This window comes from Mus caroli, chromosome 4, assembly GCF_900094665.2.
Source record: "Mus caroli chromosome 4, CAROLI_EIJ_v1.1, whole genome shotgun sequence".
In the NCBI taxonomy this organism is placed as follows: Eukaryota; Metazoa; Chordata; class Mammalia; order Rodentia; family Muridae; genus Mus; species Mus caroli.
The window spans coordinates 20,126,028-20,150,368 of NC_034573.1; the positions used below are offsets into that span (position 1 = coordinate 20,126,028).

Sequence of the window (24,341 nt, forward strand, 5' to 3'; positions counted from 1 at the left end):
GCATTTGAAATGTAAATGAAGAAAATACCTAATAAATAATTGAAAAAAAAAAGGACTTTTCCCTACTAGAAAGTATGCTTTGAATGGAAAGCAAGTGAGAATACAATTCATTTTGTGCTGCCATGAGAAATGAAGGAAATCATAGCTCTTGGGCTTTCTGTGTCCACATGCCAACTGGATTTCTCTCATGATCTGTCACCTACTTAAGCCTAACCATCTCCTCTGGAAAACACAGAGTCCTGAGCCCAGAAAAGATCCTTAGTTAATAGAAAATGATAGGAAGGTTTCCTAGTACCCTGTTTCCCTCCGTCACTGTGAGAGGCAAATCCCTTTTTCTCTGAAACACATAAAACTAAATGGATCAAAATTGAATACTAAATGAATCAAAGCTGTCTTCTAGGAAGCGAAGAGAAATGCACTTGTACCAGAACAAAGTTTCTATAAAACAGTGAATGGGACTGAGAGATGAAGTCACCTGTGTATCAATCCATGATCTAAGGTAGAATTTAGGGCTAGGAAACACAATAGGTCATCTTCATGGTGACAGTCATCTTCATGGTGACAGTTTTAGTTTGGGATGTGTTGGAATTAAAGATTACCTTATACATTAGATATAGCATGGTAGGATCACTTCATCCAAAATACATAACGCAGCTAAAAACAAAACAAAATGAAACAAAAAACAAAACGAAAGAAAACTAACACCAACAACAAAAACAGTGTTCTGGAAGATTCCACAGCTTTACCATCACTAGATAGTTACCTTCTTACAGAAGTTGCAGTAATGAGCAAACTCCTTCTCAAAACATGGCACACAATAATTGCCACTCTCTTTGGAGATCAAAGGCTTGGTTCCTATTGGCTGTCGGCAGTGCTCACACACAAAGCAGGTTTCATGCCAGTAATTGCCCTTAAATTCCATTTTCCGAGAACCTGAACCCCAAAGTAAGACACGGTTAGTACAAGCCAGGTACATTTGTGTTTCCTATAAGAGAACATATCCAATATTTTAAGTATAATAGTAATAAACAAATTGCCCTTTAGTGAAATAACATTTTGTATTTTCTGAGACATTAGAGAGAAGATGGATTGCTGCAGATCTGCTATTAAAAGAATGGGCCACCCATAAAAAACTTACAGTCTCTGCATAAGCAATGGGAAAGCTCTGCATGTAGAGACTTGGGATTGTTTGTGGTTTAGATAAATTGAATCACTGCCATCATCAGGGATAACTGTAAATGCTCAGAGCACTACCCCTAAGATCCACATTGTGAGAATGCTTTCTGAATTTATTGAATGAATAATAATGATAGTGGTGATAGTAATAATAACTAGAATTGGGGCATTGATTGACTCATGGGATAGGAAAGGACCAAAATAAAAGGGGTGAGCATAGCAGAGAGGGAAGAAATATTTTAAGAGCCAGAGAAACAAGAAATTTGCCATCAAATCATTGCTTTTAGCTATGACAAGGGAGCTGCATCCATGAAATCTAAACATGAATGCCTAAACTAGACCTGAACAATTCCCAAAACAGTTGATGCTCTAACATAGGGGGAATTTCATCATGCCTCATACCTAGGTGAATACCTAGGAGTAAGGGATGCTGAGAGAGAAACTATTAGAATTTCCCAGCGATGAGCCCAGATTAGTTTTCTAATACTAAATGGTCAGTACTAGAATAAACACCTTCAGGAACCACTAAAAGAACTCACTAGGTTGTGTTTATATGCTTATTTGCTTACATGTTTATGTAGCAACAAAGGTTAAATAAGAGGCTGGAAATCTGAGAGGGGGACCAACTTATGAGGGGTAGGAGGGAGAAGATTAAGAAGGAAAATAATATTGCATTTTAATTAAATTTTTAAGTGATGTTAAATACATGGGACCATTTTCCCTGAAAGAAAGCAATTCCTCTCAAACTAGTTTGTATAGAGCTATAAAATGATGCCTTTTTGTCCACTGAAAAGGCCAGACTGGTAAAGGAACTTGCTGCTATGCCTGCTGACTTAAGGTTGATCCCTGGATCCCATATGGTGAAAGGACAGAACTCACTCAGAAAAGTTGTCCTCCAGTTACAGAGACAAAGTATAGAGCAGAGACTGAAGGAATGACCATCCAGAAACTGCCCCTCCTGGGGATTCATCCCATATACAATCACTAAATCCAGACACTTTTGTGGATGCCAAAAAGTGCTTGCTGACAGAAGCCTATTATAGCTGTCAATGCAGAGGTTCCACCAGTGCCTGACAAATACAGAGGTGGATCCTCCTAGCCTACAGGGACCCCAATGAAGGAGCTAGAGAAAGGACCCAAGGAGCTGAACAGGTTAGCAGTCCCATAGGAGAAACAACAATATGAACTAACCAGTATCCCCAGAGCTCCCAGGGATTAAATCACCAACTAAAGAGTATACATGGTGGGACTCATGGCTCCAGCAGCAGAGGATGGCCTAGTCAGTCATCAATGGGAGGAGAGGCCCTTGGTCCTGTGAAGGCTTGATGCCCCAGTGTAGAAGAATGTCAGGGCTAGGAAGTGGGTGTGGGTTGGGTAGTGAGCAGGAGGAGGGGGAGGGGGAGGGGGAGGGGGGCTTTCAGAGGGGAAACCAGGAAAGGGGACAGCATTTGAAATGTAAATAAAGTAAATATCTAATAATAAAAAAGTTGTCCTCTGACACTCCCAAAGGAAAAAAATACACAAATAAGACAAATGAATAAATGAATGAATGACAGAGTGAAGATTATGACCAAATTCTTGTGAAGAATGATCCTTTTAATACCACTGATTATGCCCAAGGCAGGGCGTTTTCAGTTGCTCTTCTGGTATAAGCTTTATCCTTCAGTTCTGTCTCTGGCTCAACAAGTCTGTATGAATTAGGCTTTATGAAAAAGAAGACATTGGTCACTGCAAAAATATCACAAAATTGCAGAGCACCATAATTTATGTGTTCAAGAAGAATGGATGAATGGAAAGTCAGAGGAAGAAAGCAAGAACAGCACTTCTTTTCTTAGAGCAGTGTTGTGAGCCAGTGATGCTAGTGTAGTGACTAGAGATGCAGTTTCCTTAGGCAGAACCGCCCGGATCTCACCTGGCATGATGGTTCTCTTGCAGTGGAAGCACTTGGAGGAACACTCGTTGGAATAGCAGTCTGTGCACAGCAGGCGATCATCCTTGGCAACGAAAGGCTTTTCCACCAAAGAGTGATGGCATTTGTTGCACCTGAAGCATCCTTCATGCCAGTGACGGTTTTTGTAGCAAAGATCCTTTCAGACAGTAAACGAAGTTAATTAAATGTGCTTTCAATAAAACAAGCTGTTTTCTAAGACAAGATGGGACATTCTTGGGAACTTAGTGCCCCTAGTTTCAGGGAGAGTTGCTGAAACTGTTATCTGTAAAAAGGAGACTGGGGTAATTAAGAGCAAAAACCTCAGGCTTGTTTGAGTGGACATTGAAAAATAATCTCGCTGGATTTTGTCGATTTTCTCTATCTTTCTTTTATAGCCTACCAGACAGGTTTTACATGGAATTATTTTATTTAATTTTATTTTATTTTTATTTTTTAGTTGCAGTATCTTATTATCTATTGACACTTCAAACAAATGACAACACTTAGCTAAAGCAAAGGCAAGGAAGAAGAGAAAGCAAATAATATTCGGAAAGGAGGAGAGAGTGTGAGGTGAGAAGGTGCAGCCTGCAGGGCTAAGGGAACAAGGCAGACTTTTAAGAAGGCATTTCTATTCCTTATGCTTCCAACTTTTTAAATGTATTTTTATATACCTTAGCTATTCCAGAAGTAACTCAACATTTTAGTTGTAAAATTCTGGGGAAACAGTTTAACTTCTTACATTTTTTTAACTCATCCTAAAACTACTACTCAGACACACAGACACGCACACACCACACCACACCACCACACACACATACTACACCCAGCCACACACACAAGTTGTCTTAAGAATAGGATGAGGTTAAAACTTGTGTTTCACAGCCTTACACTGTAGAAAACGTGAGTAAAAGTCAACACAGAGAAAAGGAGCATCCTGAAGCAGTTACCTACTATATAGGAGCAGGAACTGTGTGAACAGAAGTGATTCCTACCTTAGAATCTGATTCAATTGGTTCTTTACACTGCTCACAATAGTTAGAAAAGATACGATCGTAGCAGGAGATGCAGTATAGATTATCATCCTTGAGTACATATTTCTTCCCAATCAGGGATGATGTGCAGTATTGACAATCAAATTGACTACTTGTCATTTCAGTTTTATCCTATGGATTAAAAAAAAAAGATTTTATACATTACATAGTGTCATTACAAATAAAATAAATCCTTTATAAAATGTGAGTCAAGCATTTGAGTTTATATGTTACTAGGCAAAATTTCACAAATTTAGGGAGCTGCTTGTAGTCATGGTGATATAGAAAAGGCTATCCATCTTGACAGTTCTTTTGAATGATCTCTTTCCTCCTTCCCCTCTCCCTGAGACAGGGTTTCTCTGTATAGCCTTGGCTGTCCTTAAGCTCTCTCTCTCTCTGCAGATCAGGCTATCCTTGGACTCATGGAGATCCACTTGCTTTCCCCCCACGTGCTGGGATTAAAGATGTGTGCCACCACCACCCAGCCTGTGCCACCACCACCTGGCCTTCTTTTTCTTAAAACAAAAACCATCCAAATCGTGAGACAAAATCTTTTATTCACCATGTGCCAATGTAGAAATCAGTGAGAACACGGTAGACAGGAGATGCCCCACATCAACACAATCCTGGGACCTGTGGACAGTGTGGTTATAACTGGCATTGCATAGCTATCATCATGAGTTCTGAAAATGGGATTTCATAGAAATATCAATTATTTTTTTAATTAAAATTTGCACAATTAATGCATTTCTATTTTTACTGCATTTTTTATTTCTAAATGTATTAAATTCTCAGTAAGGGTCTTGCTTATTAATCCTGAGGCCTTCCTGTTTACTTCTCCTCACCTATCGTTCTAGATAATGACTCCAAAACCTGCTTCCTGCTAGGTTTGGCCATCTGGAACTGTGCATTGAAATGTCCCCACCAATCTGAAAACACAAAGTTCCTCTGAAGGCAGGATTCATTCCACATGCTAGGTTTTTATGACTTTAGTTGAGCAATGTCCCAAGTATGGAGATGCCGGGAAAACTATAGGATTCTTTAAGCTCCAGAGCAAGACCAGCATATATATGGCATGAGTCAGTACAACAGTTTCCAACAGAATAAAAACTGACTTAAAATATAAATCTAGGGTTAGTATAAGACTTTGAATTATTTTATAAACACAGAAAAGCAGTGAGCATGGTATTTTAAGTATAGCCAAGAACAATAGCACTATTTTTCTTTGGAAAAATGGAATTTGCAACCTCTGGATTTGGTAGAATGTATTCTGATTCTCCCCATCTAGATGTCTTTCATTTTAGGAAAATCAGTAGATCAAGTAATTCCTATGGTGCTTTAAAATGTTTTGATGCTAATTTGTGTCCACTCCATGAAAAATGCTATTATTAAACTTTGTTTTCTTATTTGAGTGATGGAGTCTGTAGCAAGAGTTTCTTGGCAAATCCACATTGTTATTAATTCCTGGTGTAGTGATTTTGTTTACTGCTCTTCACAGCTAAGTAGGGGAAAGAATGAGGATCTGGAACATAAGGGTCTTTTCCCAGGAAAGACACAAACTCAAACTAGAAAGTTCCCAAAGGGATGTGGCCAAAATTATCTGCAAGGAACATTGAATTCCCTATTTGATTAATTTCACAGAAATGTCCATTCCTAGTGAATACAAACACATTCAAAGTAGCCTGAAAACAGCAGGAAACAGATCTATTCCCTTGAGACAAAAATATTTCAAATTACGTTTACAGCAATCCATAGGACACCTTTAACTTCTTTCACTCAATATGGAAATATTTTCACTATGAATATGTATTTAGTTTAAAATGAATAGTGTACCACCATGAAATATGGGTTCCCTCCTGGCTTGGGAATACTCAGATGAGTTTCATTTTATGAGATTTTTAGTATACTGGAAAAAATAAAGACAAAAACCTCCCAAAATGGTACTATTCCAGTAGCTTATTTAAAACATTGATTTACATTCAACACTCTAAATATAAGGACAAGAACACACCATCCTCCCTTCCCAAGTGCATGACAGCCTTTGTGCTACAGAAAATTCTTAACCTGGATCCTATTTCCTTACTCTTAAAAAAAAAAATGACTAAGGATAGCTATTTCATTCTCATTTGTAAAAGCATCAAAGAGTTGGGTAGGTTAAACACAAAGTTGGTTCAGTCCTCATTTCATGATGTCCATTAACTATGGATGTATAAATACGTTCAAATATTTTACTAAAAATAAAATCATTGCTATAGAAATATACATTTAATACCATACACAATTCTTAGGGAGCCAATAGAAAGACCAGTGGGAAAGGTCTTTCCTTGAAAGGGGTTAGGGGGGTTAAACTGCCAGAAATCTGCAAATCAAGAAAGAAGGGAAGGTGGAACATCTTTTGGGTATATGTCCAGGAGAAGTACAGCTGGATTTTCAGGTAGAATTATTTCCAATTTTCTGAGAAACTGCTGGATTGATTTCCAGACTGGTTGTACAAGTTTACAATCTCACCAGCAATGGAGGAGTGTTCACCTTGTTTCATATCCTTGATAGCACATGGCATGTGCTGTCACTTGAATTTTTGATCTTAGTCATTCTGATGGGTATACAATGGAATATCAGGGTCTTTTTAATTTGCATTTCTCTGATGACTAAGGACACTGAACATTACTTATGTGCTTCTCGGCCATTTCAATTCTGTTTACCTCATTTCTTAATTGAGTTATTTGGTTTGGTGGTATCTAACTTCTTGAGTTCTTTATATATTTGGATATTAGCCGTCTGTCAGATGTAGGGTTAGTGAAGATATCTTCCCAATTCGTAGGCTGACATTTTGTCCTATTGACAGTATCCATTGTTTTACAGAAACTTTTCAGTTTCATGAGGTCCCATTTTTTTTTTAGAATTTTTTACTGAATATTTTTTTTATTTACCTTTCAAATGTTATCTCCTTTCTCGGTTCCCCCTCCCCCAGACCGGCTATCTCACCCCCCTCCTCCTGCTTCTATGAGGCTGTACCCCCAACCCACCAACCCACTCCCACCTCCCCACACTCACATTCCTCTACACTGGGGTGTTGAGCCTTCACAGGACCAAGAGCCTCTTCTCCCATTGATGCCCAACAAGGCTATCCTTTGTTGGAACCATGGGTCCCTCCATGTGTACTCTTTGGTCCAATTTTTTAATAATTGTTCTTAGAGCCTGAGCCATTGGTGTTCTGTTCAGGAAATTGTTTCCTGTACTGATGTGTTCAAGGCTATTTACAACTTTTTATCCTATGAGATTTAGTGTATCTCGTTTTATTTTGAAGTCCTTAATCAACTTGGACTTGAGTTTTTTGCATGGTGATTAATATGGATCTATTTGAATTCTTCTACATGCTGACATCCAGTTAGACTGTACCACTTGTTGAGGATATTTTCTTTTCTCCATTGTATTGTTTTGGGTTCTTTGTTAAATATCAGGTGTCCATAGCTGTGTAGTTTTATTAATTGGACTCTGATTTGATTCTATTCATCAACCTGTCTGTCTCTGTACCAATACCATGCAGTTTTTATTACTATTGCTCTGTGGTGCAGCTTGAGATCAGGGATAGTGATATCTCCAGAAGTTCTTTTATTGTTCAGGATTATTTTAGCTGTCCTGGGTTTTTTGTTTATCCTTATGAAGTTTAGAATTGTGCTTTCAAGGTCTGCAAACCATTGTGTTGGAATTTTGATAGGAATTGCATTTAATCTATAGATTGCTTTTGGTAAGATGGCCATTTTTCCTATGTTAATCCTACAGATCCATGAGCATGGGAGATCTTTCAATCTTCAAATTCCTTCTTTTCCTTCAAGATTCCTTCAAATATCTTCTTCAATTTCCTCCCTTTTTTTTTTTCAGAGATTTGAAGCTCTTGACATACAGGTCTATTACTTGTTGGTTTCAGTTATACCAAATGTATTTTGTATTATTTGTAGCTATTTTGAAGGGGATTGTTAAATTATTTCTTTCTCAGCCCATTGATCATCTGTATAAAGGAGGGTACTGATTTTTTAAAATTAATTTTGTATTCAGCCACTTTGCTCCTGAATATACACTCAAAAGATGCTCCACCATATCACAAGGACACATGCCCCACTATGTTCTTAGTAAGTTTATTTGTAATACCCAGAAACTGGAAACAACCCACATGTCCCTCAACCCAAGAATGGATACAGAAAATATGGTTCATTTATACAATGGAATACTACTTCGGTTTTAAAAACAAGAACATGATGCATTTCGTAGTCAAATGGATGGAACTAGAAAAATATCCTAAGTGAGGTAACTCAGATCCAAAAGACATATATGATATATACTCACATATAGATATTACCCATAAAATACAAGATACCCATGCTACTTGTTACAGATCCAAAGCTAAACAAGAAGGAATCTCAGTCAAGGATGCTTGAATTTTACTTAGAAGGAGGCAAATAGTCATAGGAGGCAGATTGAGGGAGGGAATTGTTGTGGGTGAGGGAATGGGGAGGCAAGTGAGGGGTTCAGGATTAAGTGTAGGGTGAGACAGGAGAGAGGACCAGTAGAATGAATAGAAATCTGCAGCTGGGAGTGGGGTGGGAGTGATTGAGAGCATCTCTAGGACATGCCAGTGACCTGGGATGGGGCAGGCTCCCAGGAGTCTATAGGAGAGACTTTATCTGAGATGCAAAGCAGTGGGGATATGGAACCTGAAGAGTCTAGCTCCTGTAGCCAGGCAGGACCCCCAAGGGAGGGATAAAAACATCAATCCACACACAAAACTTTTGGCCTAAAATTTGTTCTGTCTATAAGAAATGCAGGGACAAAGATGGAGCAGAGACTGAGGGAATGGCCAATCAATAACCGGCCCATTCTATGGGTAAGCACCAATCCTTGACACTATTAGTGATACACTATTATGCTTGCAGACAGGAGCCTAGCATAACAGTCCTCCAAAGGCTCCTCCCAGAAGCTGACTGAAACAAAGGCAGAGACCCACAGCAAAGCATTGGCTAGAGCTCAGAAACTCTTATGGAAGAGTTGGGGAAAAGGATTAACAGCCCTAGAGGGGGTAGGAAGTCCACAGGAAGACCAACAGAGTCACCCAATTTGGACCTTTCTTGGCTCTCAGAGACTGAACCACCAACCAAAGAGCATACACAGGCTCCTCCTCCCCTGCACATATGTAGCAGATGTGCAGCTCAGTCTTCATTTGAGTCTCCCAATAACTGGAGTGGAGGCTGTCCCTAAAGCTGTTGCCTGTCTGTGGAATATGTTCCCATAACTGGGCTGCCTTGCCTGACCTCAGTGGGAGAGAATGCATCTAGTTCTGCAGAGACTTGATGCACCAGTGTGGAGGGATGGAGGTGGGGTTGGGAGAAGGGCTCCACCTCTCAGAGAACAGGAGAGGGAACAAAAGGGGGATGGACTGTGTGAGGGGAAGACTGGAGGTGGGCAGTGATCAGGATGTAAAGTGAATGAATGAATGAATGAATTGGAATACATAAATAAATAAATAAACAAATAAATAAATAAATAAATAGGAATTAACAAAAAGAAAGGGAGGTCAGACAAGCACGCAAACAATCATTTTCAGTTTATAAGGAATGGGAAAAGACACATAAGAGATTGCTACAGGAATTGGGAACAGATTCTTACTGTGATAGATGAGGCATACAGGAAGACCTTGAAATAGCAGCATTTTGAAGTTCTGACTAAATGGGGTAAGATGGAGAGGTTAGAAAAAAAGAGTCTTTTTCAGATGTATGAAATTTTACCAATCGTGTGTGTGTGTGCATTATTTTGGTTTTTTTTCTCTTTCTTGTGTATGGATTCAACATCTTCTTTTTAAAAAACTCATAGAAGAACTGTACTGCTGCAGTAAATATAGCAGTAAACTCACCCATAAGTTTCTAAGCTCTAGCCAATGTTTGGCTGTGGATGTCTGCCTATGTTTCAGTCAGCTTCTGGGTGGAGCCTCTCAGAGGACAGTTATTCTAGGCTACTATCTGCAAGCATAACAGTGTATTATTAATAGTGTCCAGGATTGGTGCTTACCCATGGAATGGTAAAGCTGCCGACAAGAACATGGGGAGTACCCCTCTCCTGGTGCTAACTTGTCAAAGACAGTAGGGAAGTTTGTCATTGAAGTTTTAAAATCCTTGAGCAAAGCTGACTTATGATTATGAGCCTTAAGAACTGTTAGTGTTAGTAATGTGTCCACATGGGATATGTCAACACATGTAGGTATGCACTCCTTCATGTGTGCTATATAACTGAGGCATTTGTACCAAGCTTTCAAATTCATCCCACGGTTGATAGAAACTTAAGCTCGTAATTCTTATCCATATGCACTACAGGTTTAGAAGATTGCTTTAGAAGTGAAATGGTGTATCACCCAGCACAGGAAGATAAACAAGGCTGTGTTCTTCATATTCTTGCTCTAGAGTTTAAATTTGTGTATAAAAGGATGTGAGCTTTTCAGCTGAGGAGGTTTCCTAGGTGCTATTTTTCAAGTAAAGAATATTTTCCTGTCAAGTTACATTTTATGGTGAGGAACTGATGAGGAGGCCGAAGCTGTGAGCAGCATATCTACTTATATTTTACTCTACTGGGCAGAACCAAGAGATTTACCACAGGTATACCTGACAGAGCATGCCAAGCAAGGTGAGGACAGAGAGGACTAGCTGCCATCTTTGAGATCCTTAATATCCTCCCAAGGGAATTACACACGTTTCATTTATCTATGAATTTAATAAATATATGAAGTATACTTTATTTGTAAAATAGCCAGCTAGAGTTTATAAAAGCTATATAAAAACAGACAAACTTACAGCATGTTGGCAGAGAGCATGCATATAACCAACTAAGAGTAGGGCATTTTATAAACATCTGAATAAGGTTGGAATGCAGCAAAGTGAGATGAAAACTTACAATAATTGAAGTAGCATTCTATGCGTGACAAATGTTTAAATGGCTAAGGTATTTTTTAAAACCCAAGTCGGAATTTTTAGGGGTGGAGAGTGAAGATAAGTACTTTTCATTTCTCATTTAATTTATATCCAGCTGAAAGTTACCTTCCTCAAGGAAGGAGTCAGGAATTATTTTCAGCAATTACAGATTCAGGAACTACTTGGAGAAGGTGAATCTGCATGGGTGTAATGAACATATTATAATTTGTCTACCTTGGCCCTGTTCGCTTCCTAGGTGGAAACATATGTCAACCAAAATTATCTCTTCAGTTCCCTTCCAGTGAGTGAGTATTCAGGAAACTCATTTAGCCCTGCTACTAGATCTAGAAGGTATATGCTTAGTGAAAGAAATCTTCCTACTTTTGTTCTGTAGCAATTTCCTTTGAGTTAGTAGTTTCCAGATAAGCCCAGCTTCTCAGAAGAGATACCCTCTGACCTATAACATGCTGTACAGTGTACTCTAGGGTCCCTGATATGTAGCCCGTACAGGGGTGGGCTTCGGTGGTGCAACAATCTTGAAGTCATTCCCACACTCCTGTAAGTAACTCTGGTAAACTCATTGGTTCACCAAGTTTGACTTTGGTAGTACTATTGCTTTGGTAGATACTCTATCTGGAGTGAGCCTATCAATAGTATCACACAACATGTTTTGACGATGGTTACTACCCATTCTGGATGCCTACGGTCAGTTTCCCAGGTGTTATCACCAGACTTTGGCTGTGAATAGCAGTATCAGTGGTGGAGATAGAGGCAAAAATTGGTGGAAAATGGGCAAGCTGACTTCTGAATCATAGGGTGGAATAGTCATGAACATGGCAAGAGGTTACTCAGTACCACTCCTGGTGCAACAAACATTAACAATGGAGTAGAATACTTCAGCTTCCTGAAAGCCGAATATTATTTTTACCAGTGTCCACAGATTCGTTTTATCTTCATAGAGATTCACCAAAGTGTAGTATTAGTTTTCTCATTTGGCAGGTAAAGAAACTGTTTTCTGAAGCCAGGATCATTTGGATGATAAAATGCATGATCTAAGAACTCAAATCTGCACCTCTTAAAAACTGGAGTCTGGTATCTTAGCCAAAATAAACTTCTCTGTCCTTGAGTTTATGGGGTAGGGCATTTACTATGGGCTAACACTATTGGGAAGCATGCTTATATATGAGGCATTCATAGACAAGAACAGGAAATTTATGCAAAGTGGCTTACCATGCAGGAGATGGCATTATTATATTAGCCAACAAATTTGGAAAGTCTAACTGAAGTAAAGAGCTTCATTGCTTTAAGATTCAATTTACAGTCAAACTTTTTTTTTATAATAGATAAGTGACAGGCTTCTAGGTGACATTTATGAAAACTTAACAATAGTGAAAGAAATGATTAGTAGATACTTTAAGAAAATCAGACACTTTTATTTCCACTTGATTGATAAATACTGTGTCTTCATTAGAAAAGTTGTTAATGTGTTTCAGAGGAATGTGAAAGAGATTCACTGTGACCTTTTGTATGAGGAAAGTTATTAATGAAAAATTAGAATAAAACACAAATAAATTCACATTAAATTCTATAATTCATGTATATATCAAATTATATAGGGTTAGATATGATTTATACAATCATATCTTGCTATAGGCATAGTTTTGTTCTGAGGAACTTGTCATTAATCAATTTCATTATTGTAGTAATGACTAGAGTTTGTTCACATAAGTGTAGATGGTATAGTGTATAACACACAGGCCATAAGTGAAATCTGAGAAGATGGAGAACAGAGCTGAGACAGATTTTTAGAGATTAGGAGAAGTAACACTATAGCACATTCATGTTTCTGCTCCTAGTATTGTAAGAAGAACAGACGATGCACGGGAATGGCATTGGCAGTCAGGGAAAGATGAATAACCAGAGGCGCTCAGACTGAAGGTGATGTCTCACTTAGAAGAGGATGATGTGAGGTGTGTAGGTGAAGCAAGATTTAGTAGGACCTAAGTGAATACATGGAGGAGTCAGAATGAGTCATCCTGAGATTTCATATCTGACTTCCTCTTAGGATTATTGAGCTGCAGAAGATGGGGCATAGGAGGGAAAATTAATTGAGAGGAAAGATTACTTCAAATTTATGTGTACTGATTTTGAGGAGCTGGATTTGAGAGTCACCAGGTTGTCTGTCCACATCATATCACATTATATTACATTACAGTAGGTTTGACTTTTGTCATAGCTGAACTATTTGACGGTGGGTGAATTGTGGTGGGAGCTGATGTTATCATAATGAATGATGTTGTCAGAGAAAGTTGCAGTTCAGAAAAGTAGGAAACATAAAAGTCTCGTGGAGCAACATGAGTTATGGAAGAGCATTGGAAAGGAACTTAGTGCAAGTGAGGAACAATTTCAAGAAGATTAAGAGGGAATATTCAAAATTACATTAAATATTACATCACATAATATAATGTGATAAATAATTAATTGCATTGGATTAGAATATGTATGCATATATTGTTGCCAGATTTCAGAGTTAAAATTTAATTGTAAAGGTGGTCATTGCTGAAAGTTTGGAAAATTACATTCACAAAAATATTCCCCCAAGAATAGAAAATAAAATAAAATGTATTGCTGAATTGGCAAAAAAAAAAAAAACAAACCACACACAAAAATTCAAACTTAAAATAGTAAGAAATCAGCAAGCTAGGAAGAGAGACAATCACAACAAAAACTTCCTCCCCAAAGAAACCTCCTCAGGTATGGTGATACCTAAGCCAGCTATGGTGACCATGGCAACCAGTGAGGACTGACTTCTGAGTTCTTGTGTGTTTTAGTTTAAAAGACTAAGATTTTGGTTTAGAAGACTAGTGGAATTAGGTTGGTATTGTCTAGAACCTGGCCTGAACACAGGAAAACTTATACAATATCTGTGTCATTCCATGCCTGAAAAATTCAAAAGAGAGAATAAGATGAAGGTCAAAGAATGGGAAGGAAAGACATTGGCAAACATTAAAAAACAAATTACTAATGCACTAGAAAAATTCAAAAGAGAGAATAAGATGAAGGTCAAAGAATGGGAAGGAAAGACATTGGCTAACATTAAAAAAACAAATTACTAATGCACTAGAAATGTGATTTAAAACGGTTCCAATCAAAATCTCAGTGTCCTTCCTTTTACAAGAAAAACACTGCACATGAATTGCACTTGTGGTTCTTAGTTCCAAGTCTTCAGATGTGAGTATGTGACTTGGAGGAACCACAAAACCCAGGAAAGTAAAAAGGGGACATGCCACCTGGGAAGAAAGAGCTCTAGGTAAAAGAAAAGAAATTAGCAAAGAAGGCCTGCAGCAGTTATGTTTCTTACTTTTCTGTACCTCAACTTTCTCTGACAGCATCATTCAATATGATAATGTCAGCTCCCACTGCAGCTTATCCACCAGCAAATGGATCAGCTTCTCTTGAAAATCACAAACTGCACCAAAAGTGAAAGAGGAAAAAAAGAGCAAGAATGGAAAGGAAGCAAATACATTATTTTTGGTGATCTGATTAGGGTGTCAAGTATCCCATTATGCTTTCAGGTTTCTAGAATGGATGATATGTATAGGTCAAAATCTATCCTATTATCATCCAATGGCAATAATCAGACAGTAAAGTTAGCAATGTGATTTTGAAACATCTGCTCAACTACTATGTAATAGGCCATTACATAGAAAGTTATAAAAGCTTTGACGGAACATGAAGAAAACCCAAGTAGGTAGAAGGATGTAAGTTATTCATGGAGTTGAAGATTTGCTGTTCTGAATGTGGTGTGTGTGTGTGTGTGTTTTCCCTCTACTTGCCTGACAGATCAAACAAAACCACTGCTAGGCTATTTTTGGTGGAGTTTATGAGCTTGTTCTATAACCCACATGGGAATGCAAAGCCTGAGGATAATCAAATCACATTCAAGAACAAGATGGGAGTGGTCCCAGAGTCAAATGTCAGGCCAGGACAGAGCTACTGCAACATGCAGTGCGGCAGAAACACAGAGTTAGCTACACAGATCCCTGGAACAGGAGGCTGCTCAGGAATGAACCCACCCATAAAGACATGTGACCTGAGAAACAGTGTTACACGTGACAAGTTGGAAGGATTTATTATCCAAGATGAATAATGAGGGACAAAATAGTCTTTTCAGTAAATGACTCTTTGAATTTCCAAGTGAAAAAGCATGAAATTAGGTAGGTACTATTTTTCTTCATGTGAAAACATCATTTCTGCTAGATTATAATGTAGGGCAAATTAAAAATGATGACAATACAGACATGTATGAATGTGTCCATGTGAAAGAGTTCTCAAGACAGAAAAAATACTATCCAAAAATAGATTCCATGTAAAGTTACATGTAAGAACTTCTGTTTGTCAAGAAACTAAATTAGTGAAAATGAGCCACAGAGTCAAAGAAGAGTTCACATCCAGGACGTGGAAAGATTCCAACAAATGCATAAGGAAGAAAAAGAGGGCAGCTGAAGACGGAACCGAGAAAATGCCTAAGAGGAGAGCCAAGAAACTATTTGGAAGTGTTCTCAGTCTAATCCATAGTTACTAAAAGAATTTAGCAAATTGAAAGAAAGAAAGAAAGAAAGAAAGAAAGAAAGAGAGAGAGAGAGAGAGAGAGAGAGAGAGAGAGGGAGGGAGGGAGGGAGGGNGAGGGAGGGAGGGAGGGAGGGAGGGAGGGAAGGAAGGAAGACACAATTATATGCATGCTCAGAACAGTAGACTATCTGTATAGCAAGACACAGCCTGTGTGTCCAAGGGAGATAAAAGGACAAATAAATACATGCTTCTATACCATCTCACCATATGGTAATAAAAGCAGATAAGGCATAGGCACCCTCCCCAACACCAAACTTTACAATCTGAAAAACAGGTAGTGGCAAAGACTTCTTAAAAGCTATATTATTCACATAAGTTATAACCAGCAAAATATAGTAATCAGAAAATTTTATACACACACACAAAAGCACACACAAATGTGTAATATAGAAACACTCATGCACACACAAGGATGTTTTTAAAAGTATGGTGGTGATTATAACAACAAGGTTCAGTTTTAAATTAACTTTTGATTTTGAAAAGGTTTAGGAAGTTAGATAAAAGACTTTGAATATACAATGGATTTTACTATATAAAGCTGATTTGTTATTCTTATATTTTGCACATATATCCTTTTCCAATGTGCAATATGTCAGCTAATGCAGTGTTGTAAAAACCAAGAACTAGTATATGTATAGTTTCTTACTTTTTTTATAACCAGGGATACAAGATTCTCAAATAAGTGAGCTTTTACCTTTCTGTGATAGAGATTAAACAAATTTGACCCTATGAATTCCAATAATAGCTCTGTGCAGTTATGTTTTTTAAGGAATTTTGTCTCTTTGTGTTCTAGCTTGATGGAGTTGAATTATCATATATCCTCTATTCTAAATCCAATTATAAGTTAACCTCATTGCTTTGATTATAGCTTTGTATTCACCAAGGCAGTGGTGATGCTGTTTAAAAATAATCACAGTGACTATATGCCTTACATAGAGAATGTGCTGAAAATGGTATTTAAGATGACTTTCTTTTCCAATGCATGATTTAATTGCATAGATGCTCATAAGTCACTTTCATATAGATCAGCTGTTTTCAATCTGTGGGTCATGACCCCCAGAGGAGTTACATAGCAGCATGTCAGAATTTACATTGTGATTCATTAACAGTAACAAAATTACAGTTATGAAGTAGCAACAACTAATTTTATGGTTGGTGGGTCACTATGACATCAGGAACTGTACTGAAGTGTGCCAGCATTAAGACGACTGAAAATCAGTGGTATAGATGGCAATATATGCACTCTTTAGACTCTGCTGGGACTTCTGGCTTAATTTTACTTTTTTTTTTTCCCAGAATACCTTCTGGGGATGATTCACTTGTTTTTTGAGTGTTAGGGATAAATATGAATCAAAGAATAACCTTGGAAACGTTATTAACGTGCTCTTGGAAAACATTAGTGAAAAATCTTACAATCTGAAATTTGTCTGCTTCATGGATGAAGCTCGGAGAAGCAGACTGGATGAGGATTCTTAATATAAATTGTACTTCATTGGATTTACTTTCTCACTTAGGGCTTTAATTTCAAAGAATTGCTGGAAGGTCAGACAGGCATGAATGAGCAGGCAGAAGCATTTTAAAACATCATTGATCAAGGGACAATGTGCACCATCCTTTACAAAGGGTGGTCAAAGCAGTCTACACTCCATAAATTATGGCTGCCCTGTGCTTGCTGAGACAGGTGTCTCATGTGCTCTAATCTCTTCTCTGCACCCCTTACATGTGTACTCTATTGAATAAAGCCATGCAATTTTTCTTAACCACAAAATAAGAATTCTATTAGCTGCCTATGATGCCGCCCAACGAAGCAAAAATGAAAAAGTCATGGTAACCTATAGCTAGAAACTACTATGGTTCACATTTTGACAGAGTAGCTATTTTTGCCCCCTTCAAAATGCTACTGACAAAAAAAAAAACACAACTAAACAACCCAACAATCTTAAAATAACCAAGTCATAATTTTCAGACATCAATCAAAAATAACCTAAATCAAGCAACAGAGAATTGTGGTGGAATGTTTGATATTAGTCTCCAGGGAATCTTTGCAAGCCCAGATTGTTGGAAATTTGATGTTTTGTGTAGAGAGTTCAAACATGAATTCTCCCGAGAGCCAGTGAAGTACTCTCCCATGGAATAGAGCAGCTGACTAGACTTTTCCATCTGTTAATTTATTCTGTGTAGATGAGCAAAGAAAAAAGATGTATGGTTTCATGGAGAGATTACTTTTACAGTGGTACTGTGATAGTAGCCATTAACTGTAACAGAGGTACAAACATCATTCTCATGAAGTTAAGAACATAACATTTTAATAGACATTTTATTCTTTCAGAAGTAAATTCATAGGCTGCATAGTGCACTTGATTTTTAATCCACTAATGTATAAGTAACATTTATTTATTTATTTATTTATTTATTTATTTATTCACTTTACATCCTGTTCACTGTCCCCCTCCTGGTCATCCCCTCCCACAATCCTTTCTCAATACCCCCACCCCTTCTATGCTGAGCAGGAGGGCCGCCTGGGTATCCCCTTACCCTGGCACATTAAGTATCTGCAAGGCTAGGTGCATCCTCTCCCACTGAGGCCAGACAAGGAAGCCCAGATGGAAGAACATATCCCACATACAGGCAACAGCTTTTGGGATAGCTTCTGATCCAGTTGTTCAGGACCCACATAAAGACAAGCTGCACATCTGCTACATATGTGTGGCCAGCCCATGTATTTTCTTTGGTTGATGGTTCAGTCTCTGAGAGCCCCGAGGGTCGAGGTTAGTTGGCTCTGTTGGTCTTCCTGTGGAGTTCCTTTCCCCCTTGGGGCTTCAATCCTTCCCCCTGTCCTTCCATAAGAGTCCCCAAGCTCCTTTGCTTTTAAGGTAACTGGGTCTTAACCACATCTCTGCTTTCCTTTAATCTATCATTATAACAGGAACAATGAACATTTCAGAAGATGTGATTTGAACCTGTCTTTCCACTCTCTGTGTTCTTGCTTAGCTGTTCCTGGAAAAGATATTTTAGGAAAGCAAACCCAATTCCTGAGTTGTTTTAGTCTCTTTGAGGTCTTTTCAGGAATCTTTGTGCCAGGCCTTACTGAAGACATGCTTAGAGAGCTGACTCATCTAATGGTATCACTCAGGCTCAGTGTATATTGGGGAGCAAGGCAACCCTGTTTCCTCGTGATGACGTCCAGTCATAAAGTCTAACAGGACAAATATAATACACACTGGCAAGTATTCTCTAGCTTTGCATATCCTCAGTGAGCAACTAATCTGTGAAGTCTTAGAGAGTTATTAATCATATCAGATTTTTAATTTTTGTTTTTGGTCATCCTTTCTAGCTGGAAATTGCTTCATCATATTTATAACTACTGCCAGCTAGTGACTGATTTCAGTGGTGTTGGACAGTCATTGATATGCCCACTCAACAATTTTCCTAACTGCTTCCCTTGCTCCTAATGACAAATGCAAACTTGCCAGCAAATAGTGTCATCTGCCATTGTAGAAATGAAAACCAGTGAGGACAGAGCAAAGCTGTTACCAGGGCTATAGCTGTGCCACACATTAATCACTGGGGTAACCCTTATCAAGACAGACATTTGGGTGGTAGGTCACAGAACATTGCCTTGGGCTGTGGAAACAGAATTGGAAAGAGAAGCTGTGGCCTTTCCATGAACTTTCCATATGTGATCTCAGGGTTATAAGCCATAAAGAGGTGAGGCACTGAGCACTAAATAATCAAGGCAGTCAGTTTATTTTCCCCATATTTTAAAGTAATTCCACTACTAATGAGCAAAGTCAATTCTTTTTTCATTAGTCACCATAAACAGATGACAAATATATTCATTTTAGCGGTTGCTCTAGAGCAGGGCCAATTAGTAATTTCTATTCTAGGAAGCTTGGAATATTGCTTGGGGCTCAAATCACTATGTTGTAGTTGGTCAGTCCCAACATTGTATAATTTTTAAAAAGCTGGAAAATAACATAATATAGCACGTGAAACAAAAAACAAATATGCCTTTAAGTATAAGAAATAGTTTCTACTTCTGTATTATGGATAGTATTGGAAGCTGTTTAATAAAATGAATAAAATGAAGACGATATTTAGTGTGTAATAATTTACAGTGATAGTTTATATATTCTTTGTTTAATAGTACTCACAGAACAGTTCTTTCAAAATCTACAACTTCCGTAAATCACAACTCCAGGTTAAAAAGAAAGTGAACTTTCAGCCAATCAACAAAAGGCAGTAGATAAGCTTTTACAACCAATCACATATTATTTTCTGAGCTTGTAGCAGTCTTGTCAAATAATATATTTATTTTTATGTTTCTTCACATTGATATATGATCTGGTTTATGATCTTCTTGGTTTATGATCTTAAAATTCATAAAACACAAGAATGAAAGAAGAGATAATTTCTTGTCCTGTTAAGAAAAGCCCTTAACATTTTCAATTAAAGGGTTTATGAGAGAACATTTAGAAATTATATAATTCCAATCTGTTTAATTAAAGTGATTTATGATTCTCTTAGAAATGTTCAACTTATACCTTGTAATGCATACATTTCAGTTTAAGCTCAGTATGACAAGTTACATCTTGAAGCTAGTCCTCAGGCTGGAGTCAGGTATCTCCTCCCTTCTAAGAGGTAATTAAAATGTCTCAGATGAAACTGATGGCGGTTTGTGAAGGATTCCTATTGCAGAATATTTAATCACATTCTGAACCGGGAGATTGTCCTACTGAAAAGCTGTTTCTAGTTTTAGTGTGGCTCAGTCTTTAGCACGCACTTTTCATCCCTCTAGGCTGGAATACAGACATGCCCTTCGTATATACCTTTAATCCAAAACAATAAAGGTAATGATAACTTGTAGAAGGAAGCACTCATATTTAAAAGTGGTATCTAATTGAGTGGCAGACAAAGAGATGAATCAGAGAAAGATTTGACAAAATAGGATATGCCCAACTCTCATGAGAAGAGAAAGTCAAGGGAAGCTACTCAAGAGAGCAGTGCAGAGGAAGGAGGCAGTTTTACTGGGACAGTAATAGAAAGACAGTTTGTAGAAAGAACAAACTAGACACAAGTGAATACAGAATGAGCTAGAGAATGAGAAGAAGCCAGAAGATTAAATCATTTTGCCAGAGTTAGTTTGAGGCTAAGCAGAACAATTCAGGAGAAGCCAAAGTAATTATTCAGTTTGGAGAAAGATTTTGAGCCAGAACAGCTTGAGTTGAACCGGCCAGCCAGAGATCTGAAAGAACTAGAAAGGGTGAGCATATTAACCAGCAAGTCTCAGAGGCTGAAAACATTCTAGGCCTAGACTAGATTGTAGGTGTTAAGCCTAGATAAAATGTTAAGGCCTAGGTAACTGTTACCTGGATAGCCTGCCATCATAAGGAAACTTCTTCATATGTTCTGTTGACTAGGAAACTTTCTAATGTCAAGACTGAGTACATATTCTGTTATATTCTGTGCCCTTGGGGACCAATCACAATAGAAGTCAGTAGAACTGTTTTGTATCTTACCCACAATAGGCCTTACCTGAACCATCCACCAAAAAGCACTTCCCACATCTATGTATATGCTATTATTATATTTGCCTATATAACCTACCCCTGAAATGAACTCCAGAATAATAGAGACATGTGTACCAATTTAAGAAACTGTTTGGAATAAGACTTCCATTTTGGATAGTGGTCTCATAAAGTTTAAGTTACCAAGACCTCTGTAGAAACCAACATTCTACTTGGCAGAAAGAGACATGAACCTGGGTAACAGCCATCATGGTTGACAAGTAAAGACATGAATGTTATATAAGTCCCATACTGGTAGACAAGTTAGAACATGAATATTAGACAAGGCAAGTTTCCTACCACAGTTGAATACCCCAACCAATGGGAACAGGACAAGTGTATAACAAGGACATGTTCCCAAGGAAATCTCCTATCTCTAAATCCAGATTGGTAAAATAACTTGGCACAGATGTTAGTATATTTTGGACTTAAAAACCCTCTAGAATCTTAACTCAATGTCATGCTTCAGTTCCTGAATCTGGACCATAGCCCTAGTTGACCAGTACTGGGGTGTATACTCAATAAACTTTCCCTATCTGATTAAGATTGGTGGTTTTGTGTCACAAGATTTGGCTTGTGAGGTGATTCCTGGGCCCCAATAGGATGGTGGTTAGAGGCTTCCAGAACTAGGCCTAGGTTAGCAGACAGAGGCTTAAGTAAGGCTCTAAGTGAACAGTTACATCAGGTGAGTAAAAGTTAGTTTTACAGATTTCTACTTTACCCAATTTGTCAAGGCCCTCAAAATAGGTTGTGTGGCTTCTAGCCTTGGAGTGCTCTATGAGGGATGACATTAGGTTTCCTTCCTGTTTGAAATGTATCCTGTACATGTGGTGGGCATATTTTCCTTGATTTCTATGAAGCCTGAAGATATCTTATTCTCTTCCCCTGGATGGATGTGCTAAGTCACAGAATATAAACACTTTCAAGTCTGACAGGACATTTGCTGAGAGATAAGAAATAAAGATGTGAGTCACAGATTCGCTGTCTTATCTTTCATTCTGCTTCAAAAATAGTGGCCCCTGCAGCCATCAGACTCTCCCCAAGTCTGCAGAGGACTAAGCAGCACAAGGCTAACTTCTGATAACTAGAACAGTTTCCAGCTCTACACAGACCTGGGGAGGTCCCCACCCCAGGCACCTATGGGATGAGGAAGAGTTCACATGTGCAGTCCTTGTTATAGGCATGGACTTTTAAATGGATGTTCAAAGTTTAATTTCAGTTGCCAGTTTTCATGGTGTGGGGTGATGGCTCACAGTAATATTGTACAAAACAATGCACTAACAGCATTATATCAGGCATTTTGACAATAGTATGTACATCGAAAAAAATCTAAACACATACTTGTCAAAACATAACAACTGTAATATGCCTTTCATGGTAGAATTTTTGATAATATACTAATAGAAAAAATTAGATAACGGGTTCCAGGTTACCTTAAAATTACCAGTTATAGAAATGCAAAGCATTGTTGAAAATAAAAGCATTTGTGAAAAATGTGTAGACAGGAATAGTGACAAAACCTTTAATATTTGTGTGTTGTATATAATCTGTCACCACAATAGTTCTGTAAAATGGGAAATTACTCAAAATCTATCCTGGTTTCCAGTCAACCAAGATTTTCTTAAAATCACAAGAGGCACTGTGATGACGATGCAGGAGAGCATTCCATGGCCTTGGAATTTTGTATCACATGCAGGAATTGCCTGTCTCAAATTTTTAAATTAAATCTCAACACATATCTGTATGCAGTCTCTCGGTGTTGAGCACAGCATGTAAAAACTCACTTCACTTTAACACTGCCATGTTACACACGGGAACTAAGCTACAAAGAATGCATTTACCATACCTTCAGACTTCTTTCCAGTGGGGTCTAGGAAATTTGAATGTACTGCTAAATCAAATTTTGTTAATATTTAACAGAACAGCTTTACACTGTTAACTAAATTTACTTGAATGAGCTTTGCTTCTCATTACAGAATTTCCACGTGTGATCTTTCAAAGTCCAAGCTTAGTTGACTTAGGAGCTAAGATTGAGAGGTTTCCTTTCAGATTAGTTCAAATTAGATGCTGCTGATTGACTATCTTACACTTGTTACTGTTGTGGTTACTTCACACAAATTGCTACTCTACTTCACCATGTGTGAGCTCGTTTCCTTCTCAACAAATTAGTTATATAGCTAATATTTCATGAAATACCATATAAAAAAGTTAAACCCTCAGGACAAAGAGAAAGGGAAGGAGAACTGGAAGGAAAAGCCTGAGTAGGGAGGGGAACTCTGTGTCTTGCTGAGAGACTCCTTGTGTGGCATGTGTACTGGCTAGTTTTGTGTGTCAACTTGACACAGCTGGAGTTATTACAGAGAAAGGAGCTTCAGTTGAGGAAATGCCTCCATGAGATAAAACTGTAAGCCATTTTCTCAATTAGAGACCAAGGGGGAAAGGCCCCTTGTGGGTGGGATCATCTCTGGGCTGGTAGTCCTGGTTCTATAAGAGAGCAGGCTGAGCAAGCCAGGGAAAGCAAGCCAGTAAAGAACATCCCTCCATGGCCTCTGCATCAGCTCCTGCTTCCTGACCTGTTCCAGTCCTGACTTCCTTGGTGATGAAGAGCAGTATACGATTGTAAGCTGAATAAACCCTTTCCTCCCCAACTTGCTTCTTGGTCATGATGTTTGTGCAGGAATAGAATCCTGACTAAGACAAATTGGTACCAGCATAGTGGGGTCTTCCTGTGACAACCTGACCATGTTTTGTGGAGGACTGTGGAAGGACCTTGGAAATTTGGGCTTGAAGATCCACTCATTGTTAAGAGCTCTGTCAGATGTTGTGTAGGAGCTTGGAAGATAATGTTGATAACAATGCAGAAGATGGAGGTCTGAAATTTCCGAGGGAAAATTAAAGACTTTTCAGGGCCATTGCTGTTTTGATTGTGAAGATTCTGTAGTTCTGGTTAGCTAGGGCTGAAGAATCAGCTGTGATTAACAAGATACCAGAACTACTAAAGCAAAAACTTTGCATTACTGGGACTATTGATGCTGGTTAGCTGGAGCTAAGA

General features: G+C 38.2%; 1 protein-coding gene across 3 annotated transcripts in view; it reads right to left on the reverse strand.

The window, feature by feature from the left end:
* The window catches only part of Fhl5 (four and a half LIM domains 5), a 41,437-nt gene that overhangs the window by 9,283 nt on the left and 7,813 nt on the right, over nucleotides 1–24,341 (reverse strand). For 2 of the 3 annotated variants that reach the window (XM_021160840.2, XM_021160842.2), the window contains 3 exons: nucleotides 4,099–4,269; nucleotides 3,089–3,263; nucleotides 764–933 (listed from right to left, as the gene is read on the reverse strand). In XM_021160840.2, the coding sequence (XP_021016499.1) occupies nucleotides 764–933; nucleotides 3,089–3,263; nucleotides 4,099–4,269 (516 nt within the window). Of the gene's footprint in view, nucleotides 1–763; nucleotides 934–3,088; nucleotides 3,264–4,098; nucleotides 4,270–4,699; nucleotides 4,811–24,341 lie in introns of those variants that run through there. The other variant, XM_021160841.2, reaches the window with a different exon arrangement.